The sequence below is a fragment of the Zootoca vivipara genome, chromosome 9 (assembly GCF_965207765.1).
Source record: "Zootoca vivipara chromosome 9, rZooViv2.hap1.1, whole genome shotgun sequence".
Classification (NCBI taxonomy): Eukaryota; Metazoa; Chordata; class Lepidosauria; order Squamata; family Lacertidae; genus Zootoca; species Zootoca vivipara.
Genome location: NC_142592.1, coordinates 3,602,768 through 3,621,529, shown reverse-complemented (window position 1 = coordinate 3,621,529; position 18,762 = coordinate 3,602,768). Strand labels below are relative to the sequence as shown.

At 42.4% G+C, this 18,762-nt stretch overlaps 1 protein-coding gene across 7 annotated transcripts in view; it reads right to left on the bottom strand.

The window, feature by feature from the left end:
- CACNA2D1 (calcium voltage-gated channel auxiliary subunit alpha2delta 1) overlaps positions 1-18,762 on the bottom strand; it is a 407,398-nt gene that overhangs the window by 108,354 nt on the left and 280,282 nt on the right. For all 7 annotated transcript variants that reach the window (XM_088651901.1, XM_035127294.3, XM_088651903.1 and 4 more), the window contains 2 exons: positions 11,707-11,838; positions 944-1,013 (listed from right to left, as the gene is read on the bottom strand). In XM_088651901.1, coding sequence (XP_088508027.1) covers positions 944-1,013; positions 11,707-11,838 — 202 coding nt within the window. The remainder of the gene's footprint in view (positions 1-943; positions 1,014-11,706; positions 11,839-18,762) is intronic.

The following is an 18,762-nucleotide window of genomic DNA, read 5'->3' as shown; positions in this document are numbered from 1 at the left end:
CCTCCAACACATTTCCACCGTTTGGTGGTCAGTTCAATAGTAAACAGTAAAAATGCAAGCAATCTAGAAGTAGCTAGGTGACTGATAAAGTTACTGACTTTGTTTAACTTTGCTTAACTGTAAACCACTCCTGGAGTGGTTTGGTGATATCTGGACTATTAGTGCAAGCTGCTATGCCCATTTTCATGGGGGTCCTTTTCCCACCTGCACTAGAGGTCAAGATAGGATGGAAGAATACCATGTGCTCAGCTGCCACCAACATCAGATGACTTCCAGCTATGGTGATATATAGGACACCCCCTCCCCTGGCCACAATTTGGAAGTTGCTGGGGGGCAGCTGTGCTTAGTGAGAGCAGGGTGGTGGGAAATTCTTTTCCTCTCCAGACTATCCATAGTCTACGTGGGGGCAGACCTTTCTTGGACCCAGTCAATGTCTTCACAGCCCCACTCCCACCAACCCACTTTGCATGCTGTTACTACAGCAATCTTAGAGCTATCTTTCAGATTTCTATTAGCCTCTAGTTGTTAGGGCTAGGAATAAATTTTACCCTGAATCAGAACAGTGTGCGGCCATTCTGGAATATGATGGAAGGGAATGGTCATCACATGCTTGTGAGAGGCAGGAGGGAGACTGGGAAATGGAGCTGTGTTGTTCAATTGGCTTTAGGACAACATTTGGAGATTCAAATCACAGACCAGATATTGGCATGCATACCTTACTAAGTGATACACACACACACACACACACACACACACACACACACATTTCCAACCTACCAGTGCAATGCCCATCATCAGGATCATAACCTTGCTTTTAATGCTTGTTTTTTAAATATGCTTTTAGCTGTTTCTTTTTTAGTTGGAAGCCACATTGAGTCTCATCAGGGGGAAAGGCAGGATATAAATAAATATCAATCACCACCACCACCACAGTGATGCTTACCATGGTCTTCTACGGACATCGTACAGATCTATCTTGTTTGGAGCTTGACTTTTGTCTACCCATGGAGATGCTGAAAATAATAATAATTTAGGTTAGGCAGGACCTTTTCAGGAAGCACAAGCCAGCACTACCCAAAAATGAAAGTGTTTTCTGTTCTGGGCCTTTATTTAAAGGGTTCTGAAGAAGTTAGACTTTGGCTTGAGGGCCAGCTGATCAGACACCCTGCCCTCATGTGAGCTTCTCAGATACCCGTTCAGAAAGCAGTAACCTGCAGAGGACCCACCATCCATTCGGTTGAGTCATTGCCTGGAACTGTGGCCATGTCACTCAGGAAACTGCTGCTCTTTAGTTTCCTTTCCCCTAAACAGGAAATTGTTAGTGTCTCTCTTCTTCCTCCTCACATTTCTCGTTTTCCGAATCTTGTTCTCCTCTAAGCCTCCCATTATCCAAATCCATCAATGAACCCACTGCAGCTCCGCTGGCTCCCTAGCATATAATAGCAAACTCTCGTGCCTTTCATGTATTGCAATATCTGTACCAGAAACTGTCTGCATATAAGCCTACAGTTCAGACAAGCATGGGTTTGGGGATCAGCTCTCTATATCGCTACTTCATATTTCTGTGTTGGCATTTCCAGCCACAAACCCATTTTACTTATTGTCCACCATTTTGTGTAAAGAGACATTTTATCTGCAGGTGTATTGACATTTGATGATTCATGCTAATTCCGCAGGCAAGCAAGACTGTATCAGCATTTATAAATAGCTAATAGCATAGTTATAAAATATAAATATATATTCGTTATAAAATAGCTAATAACATAGCTAGCAAGGTTATGCTTAAAATTCTACAAGGCAGGCTTAAGCAGTATGTGGACCGAGAACTCCAAAAAGATCAAACCTATCCATTCTGAAGGAAATCAGCCCTGAGTGCTCACTGGAAGGACAGATCCTGATGCTGAGGCTCCAATACTTGGGCCACCTCATGAGAAGAGAAGACACCCTGGAAAAGACCCTGATGTTGGGAAAGATTGAGGGCACAAGGAGAAGGGGACGACAGAGGATGAGATGGTTGGACAGTGTCCTTGAAGCTACGAACATGAGTCTGACCAAACTGCGGGAGGCAGTGGAAGACAGGAGTGCCTGGTGTGCTCTGGTCCATGGGGTCATGAAGAGTCGGACATGACTAAATGACTAAACAACAACAACAAATAACATAGTGCAATAACCAATGTGGCATGCAACTGTCTCCCAGTTAGAGATCCACAAAGTTGTGCTTCTGTGAACATGTGTGCAAGATACAGGTTTACATGTGTTTCTTCTGGAACACTGCTTCATCATAATGAGATGTGATACCTGGCCTCGTGAGCAGGTGGCACTGTGGTCTAAACCATTGAGCCTCCTGGGCTTGCTGATTGGAAGGTTGGCAGTTCTATAACCTTTAGTGCTGTTTGAATAGGAGAGATTTAAGGCATACATAATAAAACATAAAATGAATGAGGAACTGGTGTGTTTTACTTTGGTTGTATCATGATCCAGTTTCAAGCTTTGTTTACAACTGGTTTGATTGCATGTTTTATAGAGCAGAGTGGCCTGTAAATTACTAATTTTCTTTGGACTGGTGTTCTCTGTATAGTCATAAATATATGGTATTTATTATGCCTTTCTGTAAATTTCAGTATCATTAAAGAAAATTCATCTAACAATAAAGAAATAAATCTATTAAACTATAACTTCCTAGCTTACTTTATGCCTTTATTCTGTTTTATTTCTAAGATAATTAAACTAAAACTTTTGCCATTTCCCACTTGCTAATTATTTTCCCAAATAAAAAACTGTAGTGTAGGACACAATGCATTTATGGAAGAAATTACCGTATATGATTAATTGATTTTTCAACTGCAGTACAACAGCCACCAATCATTTTACTGACCCAGTAAAAAAGAGGAGACATGATGCCAGGAGAAGGTAAAACTCAATGGATGGAGACTTTTGGACACAGCGAAAGGTTGCTGGGACAGGCTCCATGGCATATTAGGATGGAGGTACATTATAAGACTGTGGTCAGATCACTATTTCCACATGTCCTCATCTCATACTGCACTGATAACATTAGATGGAAAGAGATCATGTAGCGAGGCCTGGCAATGTCTTTATATCAGTTATGCCCCACAGGACATAGGAGCCAACATCTAGGGGCCGAGGTCCCTTTGCCCACCACAATGAAATATTTGAGGGGGCTGGGGGACCCTTCCAATGTTGATAGGCATTGCCATTCAAACGGTGTGCATGTGCTCCATCATGTGATCAATTATGTGGGGTGGGGCTTTCCCCCCCCCATTTTTTATTCAAGTTGGCACCCTTGCTGTAGGATCACCGAGATATGATCTTCCTTATTCTGATGTTACTAGGGTGGCATTAAACCACAGGGAAGCACCTAGCACATGTCTTGAGCCCAGGGAGAAAGAAAACAACTTAACATAACATAAAAGATCATTCCAGAAGGAATTCCAGATCCATTATGATACATCCCATCTAAAAATGGAAACCTACATAATGCTAACATCAACATTGTTTGGGTTTTGGTTTGCTTTGGTTTGCTTTGAGTGTGCATCTGGTTATGTACCTTCCTCAATTAAATACCTTTCAGTTTTGAATGCAAAACTGGTTTATTATTTTGGTTGGCTTACTATAAAGCGGTCGTTCCACTCATGTGTGAGGTGCAAAGCTAGCTGACTGGTACCCTAAGTGTCCAAGTGATTTGATCAACTAATGTTAGTAATTTAATAATTTCAAATATTTCCCAAGGTCATTCCCAAAATAGTTTAGGAAGTTAGCTTTGTAACTTTAAAGAAGTCAGTTTAGGTAGTTAGTTTTGGAAACTTTAAAGAAGTCATTTAGAAAGGGTGTTGTCACATTTAAAATACTATTGGTAATAATGTGGATTGTAATATGACTCCTTGTCTTCTCATAATGAATACTTGTACGGTGTTCAGCCTGGTAGGTGTTGCATTTCACGAGCCCTGTTCAGCTATATGAAAGGGACCATGTTCACTGGCCTCCTGCATTCCATTGCATCTCCAGCAGGCAAGCACCACCACAGTCCAAAATTTGGTCAGAAGATCTAAAGCAGGAAGCCTTCTCTTCACATGAAAGTTTGCACAGGGTTTAAAATAACGCAAGAAGCCTAAGTGCCTCAAGCAGACTTCCTGCTTCAGGATAAAAGAGAAAAGTGGAGAGAGTGTCCCTGCCTTGACAGTGAAGAAACCTCAGAGTAAGCTAATGGAAAAGGACTTTTTGCTGTCCTCTACTGATACTTGCTGTCTTGTCAAGGATAATGCCAGACAATTGCTAACCACAATAGGCTATGTCTACTTACATTCAATATTTATATGCTGCTTTTCCTAAGTGCTCATATAATTTCACATTTATTACTTTAGGAATCCTTCCAATGATCTGCTAAAGTATTAGTATTCCTGCGCAGAAAGGATTCAGAAATGTGTGAAACAATGCACACATGCTCACACTCTATTGGAATGTAATAGGAGGCATCTTAAAAGTGGCCTGACACAACTTTGCCTAAGACTGCAGTCCTAACCTGGGAGCAAGCCCCATGGAATTCAAAAGGACTTCCTTCTGAGTAGATATGATTAAGACTGTTTTTAACTACTGTTAAATTTTAAATGGGTGATTTGCAGCTCATGCCCTTAACTATAATGTTGTGTCCGCAATGTTGTGTATCTCCATAAATTATCCATGTTCTTCCAGAGCCTTCTGAATGTCCTCCCCATAAAAGGTGTCTTTGAGCTTCAGTTGTAAAACTGAAAGCCTCAGTTACTCAGAAATATATAAGCAGCCAACAAAGGACTCCCATTTAACTTTCTTTTGTAAGAGCTCAGATTCATTTTGCACAGAGTTTTATATCAGCCTGCCTCCTATTACTTGCTACACGGTAATGACTCTCTTTGGTAAGTCCAATATCGAGGCAGTTAACAGTTAACATAAGAGCAGCTGTGCACAGCAAGGCTTTCATTTAGAGAGATAGCATTTTATTATGAATTGATTTTCAAAGCTGATCCATTATTTATTTGCCTAAGCAGGCAGGAAAACTTCAGCAAAGGATGCCACCTGAGCCAGTCAAGATTTACCGTAACAGAAAAACAAGTTTCAATATTATTTCAAAGAAAGAAAATAATGCTTACACCTTTTCATTTTGAATCTATTAATCAAAGGGTGCCCCAACCCTTTTAGCCCACATTCAGGTTGTAATGATCCTCTTTCTATAAATTCATCTAAATGTGTGGTATTCCTTCAGTAATAACGGACTTTCTATACCTAAGATTACAGAGCCCGCAATCTGTGAAGGTTAGCATCTGTAAGACACCTTGGTAGAACTTTGTTCTATTGAAATTATTGTGCTGATGAGATTAGATAAATAATATTTGTTTTAAAAGAACCTGGAAAAGGCAAAATAAAATGAAGAGCAGGTAACTGGATGACCTCAAGAGCTGCATAAATATATACTAGCTCATTAGCACCTAAACCAGTCTTAAGAGGATAAAAGGAATAAATGTGCTGCCTATTGCAGTAGTATAATGAACTATTGATTTACAATTATAATCTAAATTACACCTGTAATTAAGAAAAAATGGATGAGCAACTGATGAGGAATACGGAACGGATCATTCTCTGGCATCTACCAAAATCATGTTTCTGCAGTTCTAATTCGGACCTTTTATTTATTGTTCTGCTGTATGCTTTCATTTTGTTTCCTTTAGTCACATTATTACTTTTTTTAAAAAAAAATGATAAATGCCATGCCCATTCATTTGAAGTTGGAGAAAAGAAACAAGCCTTACAATGCACTAGAGATCCAGCTTTAACAAGAGAGGGGCTCCTTGATGAAAAACATTATTGGTTTCAACATGTCTCTTTGCCATTCTGCTTTTCATGAGAATAACCTATTTTTTGAATTGTCTCTGTCTGGGAAGCCATCCTTTACTACTCTATCATGCAGCACACCAACAGCCATCATGGTCGGAGACAGAGCTGAAACCTCCCCAGGCAATTTCACTGCAGCAGTCCAATTTGACTAGGCTCATACATCAGTCGTAAACTTATTCCCAGCAGCGATATTTTCTCGGGTACTGCTGCGATGAAAGCTGGCTACTTGGCTTAGCCTGGCCTTGAACAATGCCGGACTTGGCCTCAAGGTAAAAAACCTCGAGCTGCATTCAGGGGTGGAGTTTGACGTCAACATTTTCAGAGAAACAAAGCAGAAGGCTGGGGAGGGGAGGACAATCTCTTCAGCACAAAAAAAATGAGACCTACTCTTTCTGGTGATTTAGACAGTGGAAATGGAGTGACCTTATGCTATTCCACTGTAATTGATTTTCAAGATGAAACTGCTAAACTGTGTGCTGTTGTCATCTAATCAGTTGGACATAAAGGGAAGGACACGCATAATGCGATACATAATGTAAGAGGCACAGAAAGAAAGAACCTTTGCCAATCAATTCTCTATGAGAACCAAAGTTCATTTTAAACAATTTTGAACAAGTCAAGCACACTGCAACAAAATGAAGCTGTTTTATTTCTCTTATCCGTTGTGAGGTTTCCTCATCTGTTTTAATAATCTGCATGCTATTCAAGGTAGTATAAGTACAGCAGATATATGAAATGAATGCACTGTAGTTTGTTTTGTATTGTTATGGGTTTGTGAGGGGGGGTTAGATTTCCCTACATTCCTGGGTGCCAGATCCACCCCATAATTCCCGGTGTCACAGGTGCGGTAGCGGCTACTCTAGAGTAACGACTCCTCCAGGCGTTGTCTTTTCATTCTTTTATTTAGTGCTGATTATTTACAGTGCAGAACAGTACTATGTACATGTTGTCAGTTAGGGGTCAGAACCTCTGAATGGAGATTCGCGCGTTTTCTTCCAGCAAAGTAGTCTAGGGATACTGAATCTCCGCCCCCGTCGTTTCCTGCGCAATTCCGGGGTCGGCGGGATTGGCCTTCTTCCCTTGCCTCCCACTTCCCTTCCCACACTGGGCATGGGCTCCGCTACCTTGCCTGAGCCTCGGTCACCACTTCCTGAGTCTCCGCTGGAGATATCTCCCTCCCCACTAGCACTCGCGCTGGGCGACGAGCTGCTACTTAAGATGGGAGGGACCTGCCTGTAACTTCTGTCCCTCACATCCGGGGTTAGTAAATGTTGGAATTAATCAAAGTTTTGTTAAACTGGATTTAGTTATGCTGATGAGCCAAGCCAGCTTGGCAGAAGACAAAGGCTGGTGATGGCCCACCAAGGAAACCATCAGAGGGCAAGACTGCCGGGCAAGGAGAAGTGGGGCACATTTTTTGTTGGGTGCTAGTAGGCAGAGGAAAGGGGCAGTTTTAAGGTTTCAGCTTTGAATGATGTAGGCTTGGAGTCAGTTACCAGCAAGAAGGAGAAGGAGGGGCAGAATTCCAAGTGAGCTGGGGAAGACAGGCTGCACTAAGAGACATAGAAGAAGCCTTTTTGCTATCCTTTGACTCCAATGCTGCCTTTAAAGGGGAAACCGGACCCTTAAAGGATGTGAAAGCTCTGCAATCCTACCATCACAGGCTCATGCTATATATGTGTTTGTAAAGAAGCCATATATTATAATGACACCGCAGTCTCCACTGTGCCTCATTTCTGAAGGAAACATGGACTCTGTGTAAGTGCCTGGAACCCCTGGAATTTCATACCAATCAGAGATAGGGGTGGCTGAGGAATGGGAAATGGCTGGGTGGGTTGAGCTAAAATGTCATTGTGTGTGTGTGTGTTTCCACTCACAGAAGTGCCATATTTAACATTGTGCTACAAGTGAAAATACATCCAGACATACCGGTATTATTCAACTTACCCAGGCTCTAGTGCAAGTTCTGCCAAAAATGGAAACAAAAATTCCTACAGAACCAACTTATCAAACCACTATGTGATTTCTGTTTGTGAAACAGAGGAAATGGCTATCTCCCTTCCACTCATAGTTCTTTGAAGGAAACCCTCCAAACTCCTGTGCTGGAGTTCTTAAATGTAACTAAGAATATAACTCTACAGCATGGAGGTGGACAATCTGTATCACACATGCCTCAAGAGGAAGGACTAAGGGACAGCCACACAGCCCTGTCACTTCAAAACAAGAGACAAGAAGTCATTGAGCCTGGTTGTGACAGATCAACTGCTACACACCTGCCTGCCTGCCTGCCTGCTTCTTTCGAGCTGAACTCTGGTCTCCCCACCTTCAGTAGGCAGGTAAGCACATTCTGTAGCAGTACTGTCTACATAAGTACACTAAAGTAGTAATATCTCATACTCTAGACTTTACCTCTATTTTATTATTGAAAAGAGAAGGGAACAACAATAAGATTAAAGCATCCTACCAAAGTCAACCAAAAAAATCAGGGAAAGATAAAACTTGTAACATGCTTGCCAAAAAGCCTGGCTACCATTACTGTACCACAAAGTGGGAGCTCTCTCTCAATATATTTGTTATTCTGTCCTTCTACACTGCAAGGGTATGCAGATTGTTCCAGTGTTTCTTCTTCTTTTCCTCAGCCCACCTATGGAGTTCAGATTGCGAGTTGGCAGTTTCCTTAAGTTTCTAGAGAAATTTATCTGAATTGTTTACAGCTTGCTCCACTGATTTCCATGCAGAAATGTCGGGTGTCAAGATTATGTGCATTAAAAACAATAGAAGTAACAGGGCCCACAACTGGTGTCATAACAGCAATGAAAAAGCAAGTCTTTTTGTGGTTTAAACATACATGCCACTATGTTTCTCTATACTTATACCTGTACTAAACAAAAAAGGAATATTGGTTGAACGTGAGAGCTCTCTTTTTTTAATGAGAACATAAATTCCCTAGCTACATTTTCTTGGGTTTCTCAGAAAGAGCTTTTCTGCTTTGTATACTTTCTTCAATACAAAAGAAAGAAAACAAACCAAAATGTTCAGGATTCCTGAAAGCAAGTCTTGTTTTGCACACACAAACACACAGTCAACACTCAAGCATTTGGAAGTTGCTAGAAACAAGTGTTCCACAGTTATTCTGTGAAAGGACAAACCCTTTCTTCTACAGCTCACTTCATGCATTCAAAAGGACACCTGGGGGCATAAAATGTGTGGGATGGGCAAGTGGGCCCCAGACCCACTTCCAACACCTATGTGCCTCTCAGATGTGGCGGTTCCACCTGTGGCCTTTCTCAATTGGGTAGGAAGGTCTGGAGGGGGCTTCTAAGCATAGTCAGCGGAATACACTTAGAAGTTTCCTCAGAACCCTGATCACACTAATTTCCCTTAATATTTTCTGATATGATATTGCTGTGTATCAGTTAAGGCTTTTCAGTAACTGTAAAATAGATTAACCACCTTGTTATTAAGGGAAATTATCCAAATAATGCAACACTCATATGTTTATGGAGCTAATTAGTTCACATATTTTGCATAGGCTCTTTATTTTCAGAATTTGATTCTGCCAATGTGTGACCAAGCATAGCTGTGACATCCATACTTTGGAATTCCCAGCCCACTGAAAATCTGCAATATCCTCATAGTTACTGAAATATCCCTGGTGAGTCAAAATTGTTACTGAAAAAATGTGCTCTTGATAAATGATCCCCCCCCGAAACACTTGGGCTCGTAATAAATGATACCTTGCAGAAGAGAAGAAGAGTCCGGATTTGAAATCCCGCTTTATCACTACCCTAAGGAGTCTCAAAGCGGCTAACATTCTCCTTTCCCTTCCTCCCCCACAACAAACACTCTGTGAGGTGAGTGGGGCTGAGAGACTTCAGAGAAGTTTGACTAGCCAGCAGCTGCATGTGGAGCAGCAGAGACGCGAACCCGGTTCCCAAGATTAGGAGTCTACCACTCTTAACCATTACACCACACTGGCTCTCTTGCAGCACCCAAATGACCCCCCAACACACATTTTGGGGCATTTTAGAGGTGCTACCTTGGTTCTGTGATTGGTTTTAAAGTTGTCCCCAACCTCACAAGTTGTATGGAGTATATCCAATGAATGTTGGTGTCCGTAGTTGTTTTTATTGCTGCTGATAGTCCTTTGATAGAGGGGTTCATTAACAATTGCTTTTAAATGATTTCACTCATTCATTCATTCATTCATTCAATTTAATTTAATTAACTGTCTTTAATATTTGTGTTCCTTCTGAGTACTTTTTTAAAAAAAACCACATAAAGATGTATAAATAAATAAGAAAAATAAACAGAAAGCTTTGAGATGCATGGGTAGTTTATATTGCTCAGCTATTAGGCAAAAAGTGAATGAACTCCATAGCCTTATTTTAATTGTACACTGTTGCCAAGGGTTGCTGCATATATTAGATATAATCAAGTGGTATATAAGTTTTATGAAATAAAATAAATAAAATTATTGGGGACCTGGAAAGAAGTGCAAGCTGCAAGCTATTCACAGTACACAGCACAGAAAAGCAGACTTTGGAGGCACACACAGAAATAAAGAAGGAAACAATTTTTGGGCTCAAAATGTTCGGGGACTTGATAGATGTACAATATTTTAATTATGCATAAGGGGACACGTGATTGAACAATAAGCTGGACTAATTGTATTCTGAGTCCCCCAAATTTCCTCCACTAGAGAAACTCAAATTAGATTTCAAGGAATCTGAAACACTGCTTGGGAATTATGTAAATTCTGTGCATAAGCATAAATTTAATTTCCCCAATTGCATAAAGAAGGGTTGAGGAATGAAGTGTGCAGAAAATAGTGCAGAAAACCCACTATCACTATCTGATCTCAGGAAACCCAAGACTTCCTTTGGTTTCTGAGCCTTCAAGCAAATTTGAAAAACCATTGCCTGCAATGATGAAAACTGGACACTGTAAAATCCTGATAGACTTTAGAAGCCAAATTAGCATCAGAAACTAAAGTACTAAGTATAGTATATATGCAGGACATCAACACTTAGGATGCATTCTTATTCCCATTTACTGGAGAGTAAGCCCCATTTAACTTAGTGGAACTCACATCTGAGAACATATGCAAAGGATTGAGCTCTTCGTCATACAGTAAAATTTGATTGTTTAATTTATTTTCTTTTTTTAGAACCTGCTTTGCAGAAGCATTAAACTAACTGGATTAGATGTCTGTCCTAGAATACATTAATTGAACTGAGTCTACTAGTGGCCTAAAGAAATAAAAACACACCCTCTTAAATTAATTACTATGGTACTGTAATGAGATTCTCTAAAGAGCGGAACAGATGCATGCATAAAACAAAACCCTTCTCTCGGTATTAATCAGTTTGAACTCCAGTGGCAGAGTCATCCTCTTCAGAGGTGCTGAAGACAGTTCATAAGGGCAAACATTCCCAATGAAACAGTAGCGCTTCCTCTTAATTTAACTCAGCAAAATTATGCACCTATTGGTTGATTCAAGTACTCCCAAGGCTAGAGGAAGCAATTGCCATGCAAACCCTTATGAATGGCATACAGAGAACTGCAACCTATATAAAAAGCTAACATGTCTGTTGAAATTTTCAAACACAACTCCACCAGATATTTCTTCTCTTTTGGGGGGAACACAACACTTTTAACACTCCCAGCTCCAACTTCACAAACTTTACACAAGGGAATGGCTAATTTATATTCCCTTGCCTGCCCTGCGAAAAATGTGCGGTGATTTTTATATGAATTGACTGGAGTGACAAAGTTAGTGCCCTAGAACAAATTTATGTCTTCAGGACTGCAAATTACCTGGGTAATACCTAGCGAGGCCAGTTGCACTGCCAAAAACTTGCCAAAGCAAGGTTGGGTCTTCTTCTCTGTTCCTTTTAAAGACTTCATCTAAAGCTCCGGTCCAGTTCAGTTCATTCAACACGATTGTAGCTGAAAAAGACCAAAAAGAAAAAAAGAAATTTGGTATTGCAAAACCATGGCTACATTTGTTACATACCATATCCTGAAACGAGGGGAGTGGGTGGCGCTGTGGCCTAAACCACTGAGCCTCTTGGGCTTGCCGATAGGAAGGCTGGCGGTTCAAATCCATGCAACAGGGTGAGCTCCCGTTGCTCTGTCCCAGCTCTTGCCAACCTAGCAGTTCAAAAGCATACCAGTGCAAATACGGTAGATGAATAGGTAACGCTGTAGCGGGAAGGCAAACTGCATTTCCGTGTGCTCTAGCACTTGTGTCCCGTTGCACCAGAAGCGGTTTAGTCGTGCTGCCCACATCACCCAGAAAAGCTGTCTGCGGACAAACAGCAGCTCCCTTGGCCTGAAGCGAGATGCGTCCACACCCCATAATTGCCTTTGACTGGACTTAACCATCCGGGGGCCTTACTGAAATGGTGCTACTTGCTATTTCTCTACCCTTTGCTGTATTTTGTACCATTCTACTTTTAGTACTATTGCACAACAAAGTTTCACGTGTTTATTGGCAAGACTGTTCTAATGTTTTTCTCTCTTCTTCTTCATGTTCGTCTTCTACTTCTTCGTATGTTTACACTGATGGATGAGGGCTCTAGTCTATCACACAGTCATACAGCTTTGATTTGTTTTAAAAGAAGAAGAAAGTACAATAGTTTTTATTTTATTTATTTAGAGTTTTATGACCCAGCCTTCATCAAGTTCCCAGGGTGTCTTGCAAAAAGTTATAACCAAACTTATTATAAAAAGACACCAACACCAAACAACATTTAGGAGGACCCTGAATCATGGGAGTACCCAGGATCAAAACTAGGGGGGGGCAAGGGGAGGGGGCAAGGCACGGAAGGGGAGGGGCCACAAAGTGGGCGGGAACGGCAAACTCGCGCTCCGCCGGGCTGTGCCCCTCCCTAGAAGCAGGGCTGGTGGGCGGAGGCGGAGCCCAGCCCAGTGGAGCGCGAGTTCAGCGTTCCCGCCCGCCGCGCCGCGCTCTCTGGTTCCCCGCCGCGCTTGGCCTTGCCAGAGGGCGCGACGGGGAGCTGGAGGGAGGGTGCGGTGCGGCGCGGCGGGAATGGCGAACTCGCGCTCCGCCGGGCTGTGCTCCGCCTCTGCCCACCAGCCCTGCTTCTAGAGTAGGGCAGCTGCCCTAACTTGCCCCGTGGTGGGTACGCCCTTGCCCTGAATGCTGTTTTGTAGCGTAGCAGCTGCTTGCCTAAAAACTGCAGAGAGAGATTGACACAGATGGCGACCCTCCTTGTGCAAGAGGGAGTGGGCTGCAAAGACTGTTGGTTATTTAATCTGTTTGAATGTCCTGTGCTTGTATTTCTACCTAGGCCAGAGGTTTTCAACCTGTTTGAGTCCACACCTCCCTTGACCAGCTACATTCGTTCTGTGGCTCCCCTGTGAGGTTCAGGAGCCCAGTTATGTCACCCCTTGCCTGGTTGAAAACCACTGACCTAGGCATTTGGTTAAACTGGTTTTTATTTTCCCTGGTCATTGTGGTTTTGCTTGTTTACTTTATGGCAGAATTAGTAATTGGTTGCTTATTGGACCTGATCATATGATTTTGTCGTTTTTGTATGTTGCAGTTTTTCTCTGGGTATTTTTATTACTTTGTTCCCCACTCTTGGTTTGGAAATATTCAATGAAGAGCAGGCTATAAATACTATAAATAAATAAATGCACCATAAAAGCACAGCACAGGGTGAGAGCAGTTCTAAGAAATAACACAAATTTAAAGCAGCTGAAAAGCAAGTCAGAGAAGTTTCCAAAAGTTTGGCCTTTGCCTGCCTCTCACAGGCATCAAGGTAGGTATCAGGTGAGCCACCCTGGAGAGAGCATTCCATAGTTGGAGGCCATCGACACCCAGTAGATTGTCTCCCCTGTAGCCACCACCCACCCTCAGATTGAAGGAGCACCCAAAGAAGGACCTCCATTCTCGGGGTATGGGCAGGAACATTGGCAGACCAGGCAGGTGATCCTAGTCCCAAGCCATGGAGGCCTTTAAAGGACAAAACCAGCACTTTGAACAGAGCACAACAGTGGCTTGAAGTAGCAGGTTGGCATTGCTGCATCTGTGCCTCTGATTCAGTGGAGAGGTTGAAAAAGGAAGTCAGACTGGGCAGTAAGTACGGGCAAGAGACTCATTTCATTTAAAGGTGAGCCAACCTATATTTCACTTTCTGAAACAATGCATGAACCAAAACGCAGCCAATATTTGAAGTTCAGACTTCTCTCAATTTTGCAATGTACTCCTTCATACACAATAGTGAAATATAACATACAAAAATGTTTCACAAAAATGTGTACATTAGGAGAAGTTTGCACCCAAATGGTGATGAATTTTCATGAAGTTTGGTTGGTTGGTTTTTAAAATGCAAACTGATGTGGAAATATGGAGAACTGAACTTAAGAAATGGCCGGGGGGGGGGGGGAGAGATGAGAAACTGAGAGGAACTTTAACTAACAGATTTTCCCATCAATGCTACAAATACACACACTGAGAATGGAAGTCTCCACACCGAGAGGAGCAATTTTGTACCTCACTGACAATGTCAAGAAAGGTGGTTATTATTAAAAGAAGAACGGACGGCCTTCCACCCTATTCCCTACCCCAAATCCTTATGCAGAAGCCGCTGTCACCACAGTCTTACCAAGATGAATGATTCAGCCACAGTGTTATGGCCAAGATGCAGGAAGAAGAAATCAAGGGGAGGCCTTTGTGGGCTCAACCTGAAACTATGTTTTTCTAGCCCTCATGCTGGCTTCACATTCCGGGATGTCTGTTGTGGAACTTTGCCACTTTGAGATTTGCTGTCTAGTGGAAATCAATAACGAGGTACTGTAATGGGTAGCAAAGCAAAAAGAATTTATTCTTGTGCCAGAATGGTGTCCCACCCACCTCATGGTGCAGACAGGAGACCCTACCTACAAGTTACACTAATGCTTTTATAGTTTTCCACAAAACAGCTTGGTACATGCGTCGTTCATTCTAACAGCCCTCCCAAACTTGCTTTGTTAACTTCTAGCTCCACCACAGGCTTCATCCATTACCTTGTGGTTAAGCAAGTTTCCTGTTGTTGCCTGGAACAAGGTGTTCAGAGATGCAGCTGTTAGCAACTTAGCTATTATTTATGCTTTCACCCATTTCTCTTGACGAAGCACAATTCCCAACACAATGCCAACACATGACCAATATGTTCTGTGCTTTTAGATATACAATAGTCTACATTTCCAAAGAACAAATTTAAAATAACTGCACATGGTTTGATAAAAAAATATTACAATATTGTAGTAATGCATAGTAAGTGAACAAACTCACTACATAAATCTACCTGCTTGCCATCTTAGTAGACAAATTGAATGCAAGGGTCTGTTGGGAACATAGGAGACTGTGGCTCAGGGAGCTAAAGGGGAAGAAAGGCCCCAAATGTAACAATGGAGCAGCTGGCTTTCATATGCAGTTGAACCAGCTAACTCCTAGATCTCTAATCTTATTCGGTCTTCCCTTTGGTGGAGGTCTCCAGTGTTTATCTCCCATTCATGGGCAGAAAAATTGGGGAGCGCAACCATGGGCCTCTATGATCACAGCCTCATCATGTATGAAGTGCAGAAGTAACGCCATAGATGGTGTTTTGAGTCAACTGCAAATGTTAACACAGAGTATCCTTTTCGTGGGAGATACTAAATTAATAAAACAGCTTCCATGGGGGCTTAAAAAAAGACAGAGAGGGAGAATAGAGCATTAAATTGTAGCATTAGAATTGTAAAGCCGAGCTGGGACCAAAATCCAAGAGAGTGCTCATTATTGCAAGTTAACAGTGTTTTCATGTTTATGGATGTGATCATTTGCAGAGATCAGCTGTGTGCGTATTAATATTCATGAGTACAGCCAGCTTCTGGATTAACTTGAAATACAAGAAAATTTATATTCATAAGCATGATCAGATAAACACTAAGTGGCCAAAGATATAGAAATCCAGATACCTGACCCTGGCCAATTCTTGGGTTACTCACACAAAAATTAGTATTGGTGTGCAACACAAATTTGTAGAGCAAAAGACATGAAAGAAGGGCCATGTCGACTTCTGGACATTTCTGGATTAAAAATGGAGGGAACAAACAATGAAACTTAATTATGAAACTGATAAATAGCTATTCCTTTCATTCTGCTTTAATCAGTCATAAATGCATCCCTAAAACCCAAAAATAACTCACTCATGCTAGGCAACAGCTGGCATTCAGTTAATTGGAACAGAACAAGGTTTACTTGTCAGATGGGGCATTATCACTTTGCCTTTGTCTTTTCTGATGGTTTTCAGAGCTGGAGGTAAACAGGTTGCAAAGCTGGCAAACTCTACATTCATTAACACAGGATTAAAGGAAAGGGAGCCTAGGAAAGGTAAACACGCATGCATGGGGGAGGGGAATAAAATAAAATCCCCCCCTCTTATGATCTCACCAAACAACCTCCTTCCAAACATACTATCATTTATTCATCAGAGCTCTTGGTTCCTATTTATATGGGAGCCAGGAGAAATTCAAATAGGAGCAAAGAAGCTCAGCGTAGCTCTCAGACACAGGTATAGCATCAGAACACAAAGCTTTATATCCCAAGCTTCATCCCAAGGTCTTGCTAATGTGCAAGTCAGCACAGGCAGAAAACTAAAAATTAATCTCTAACGATCTCAAGCAAACTAAAAATGAAAGTCTCAACCATCTCAAGTAATTCCAGTTATCTGTTTGTTGCTAATGCACTAGTGGGGGGGGGGGGGTTCCACCATTTACAGCATATTTCTGAATGTAAAGAACAGTCTTAAAACATTTTATGGTAGAAAATAACTTATTGTGCTTTTCCAGGAAGTATTATTGGTAGCATCAGTGCCTTTTTGGAAACTAATAAAGAAAAGATTCCATCTGTCTAGCCTGCAGCCCTCTGTGGAATTTTTTTAAAAAGGTAAAGGTCCTCCAGACAGTTAAGTCCAGTCAAAGGCGACTATGGGGTTGCAGCGCTCATCTTGCTTTCAGGCCGAGGGAGCTGGCGTTTGTCCGCAGACAGCTTTCCAGGTCATGTGGCCAGCATGGCTAAACCGCTTCTTGCACAACGGGACACCATGATGGAAACCAGAGTGCACGAAAATGCCGTTTAGCTTCCTGCCACAGTGATACCTATTTATCTATTTGCACTGGCATGCTTTCGAACTGCTAGGTTGACAGAGCAACGGGAGCTCATCCTGTCACAGGGCTTCGAACCGCCAACCTTCCAGTTGGCAAGCCCAAGAGGCTCAGTGGTTAAGACCACAGAGAATAGAAAATATTACTTATATAAGAAAAAACAACAAATTTCCCTTATGTATATTAGCAACTTAATTTGCACAGGTGGGGGGGGGGCGCGGAACCACCAGCATGTTGTTTAGATCCATATCTACATATATATATAAATGTAGGCCAGGCATCCCCAAACTTCGGCCCTCCACATGTTTAGGACTACAATTCCCATCATCCCTGACCACTGGTCCTGTTAGCTATGGATCATGGGAGTTGTAGGCCAAAACATCTGGAGGGCCGCAGTTTGGGGATGCCTGATGTAGGCATTGCGCGCACAGAGGTCACAGCCTTTCTCCGTAACTGCTGAGCTGTAATGTAACAAATTTGGCCACAACGTTCCATGCCCATCAGGGAGGGATCTGGCATAATTCCCCCCCCCAAAAAAACCCACACCTTCCACACCTAAAATAATGATTAAATACAAAAAAAGTGGCTCCCAAATTAGACGTCACCACCAGAAGCTCTGAAGACTCCAATAGAAAGGCAGATCACACGCTGCCGCCTCCAAAGCTGCGCCGCCAGATGACATCACAAAATTCCACAGCAACCAACTGAAAACAGTCCTTTTGCAGCAACAAGGCCCAGCTTTTTCAATAGGCCGCAGCATTGCCAAGCAGGGGAAACTGAGTAGGCTGCACCATTCAGTAGGCCACAGGCAAAAACAAACAGAATAAGACCTTTCACAACGGGGTGGCACAGGGATGAGACACAACAAAGGGAGGGGGAAATCACATAGCCATGGGGGGGGGAGGACCCTGAGTCAGCCAAAGCAGTGGGGGGTGGGTTGGGAAAACTGAGTAGGCCGCAGCATTGCCCAGCAGGGAAAACTGAGTAGGCCTCACCATTGCCCAGCAGGCCACAGGCAAAAACAAACAGAATATGGGGCTGAGGTAGGACCCTGAGTCAGCCAAAGCAGTGGGTGGTGGGGACATTTTCAAGAACACGCATGGGTGGGGGAGTCTTATTTTTGAAACTTACAGTAGGGGAGTCAGGGTTGGGACAGGGCAGGTTAGGGGACAGGGCAGGTTAGGGAGACTCTGAAGGTCCATTTAACAGAAAAGGTCCATTTAACACAAAAACCCACAGCAACGCGTGGCCGGGCCAGCTAGTTTATACATATAAGGAAAGCCCTGTTGGATCAGACCAAAGACCTACTAACACTTTGTTCTCACAGGGGCCAACCAGAGGTCTATGGGAAGGCCAAAAACAGGACATTAGAGCAATAGCCCTTGCTCATTTGTGATTCTGAGCAACTGGTATTCAGCTGCATACTTGTACAATTCCATTCGATTTTTATTTCAAAGCCCTAGGTTCTATTGAGAAGCTGTTTGGTTTTCAAAAATCAAAGCACAGGGGAAGCAGAACGGTTAATGGATTTCTAAAAAGGCACTAACAAATGTTGGTTGTTGCTAAGCCCTTGCACCCCATAAAGAGCCCAGCTATCAGAAAAAGGATCAATACTCAAGTACATCTTCCCCTCCTCCCCTGAGGACCAGCATGTTACAGAACTCAATATTATGTTGGTCAGTTCTCTTAACAAGCTGGGTGTCAGTGTCTCTGTCA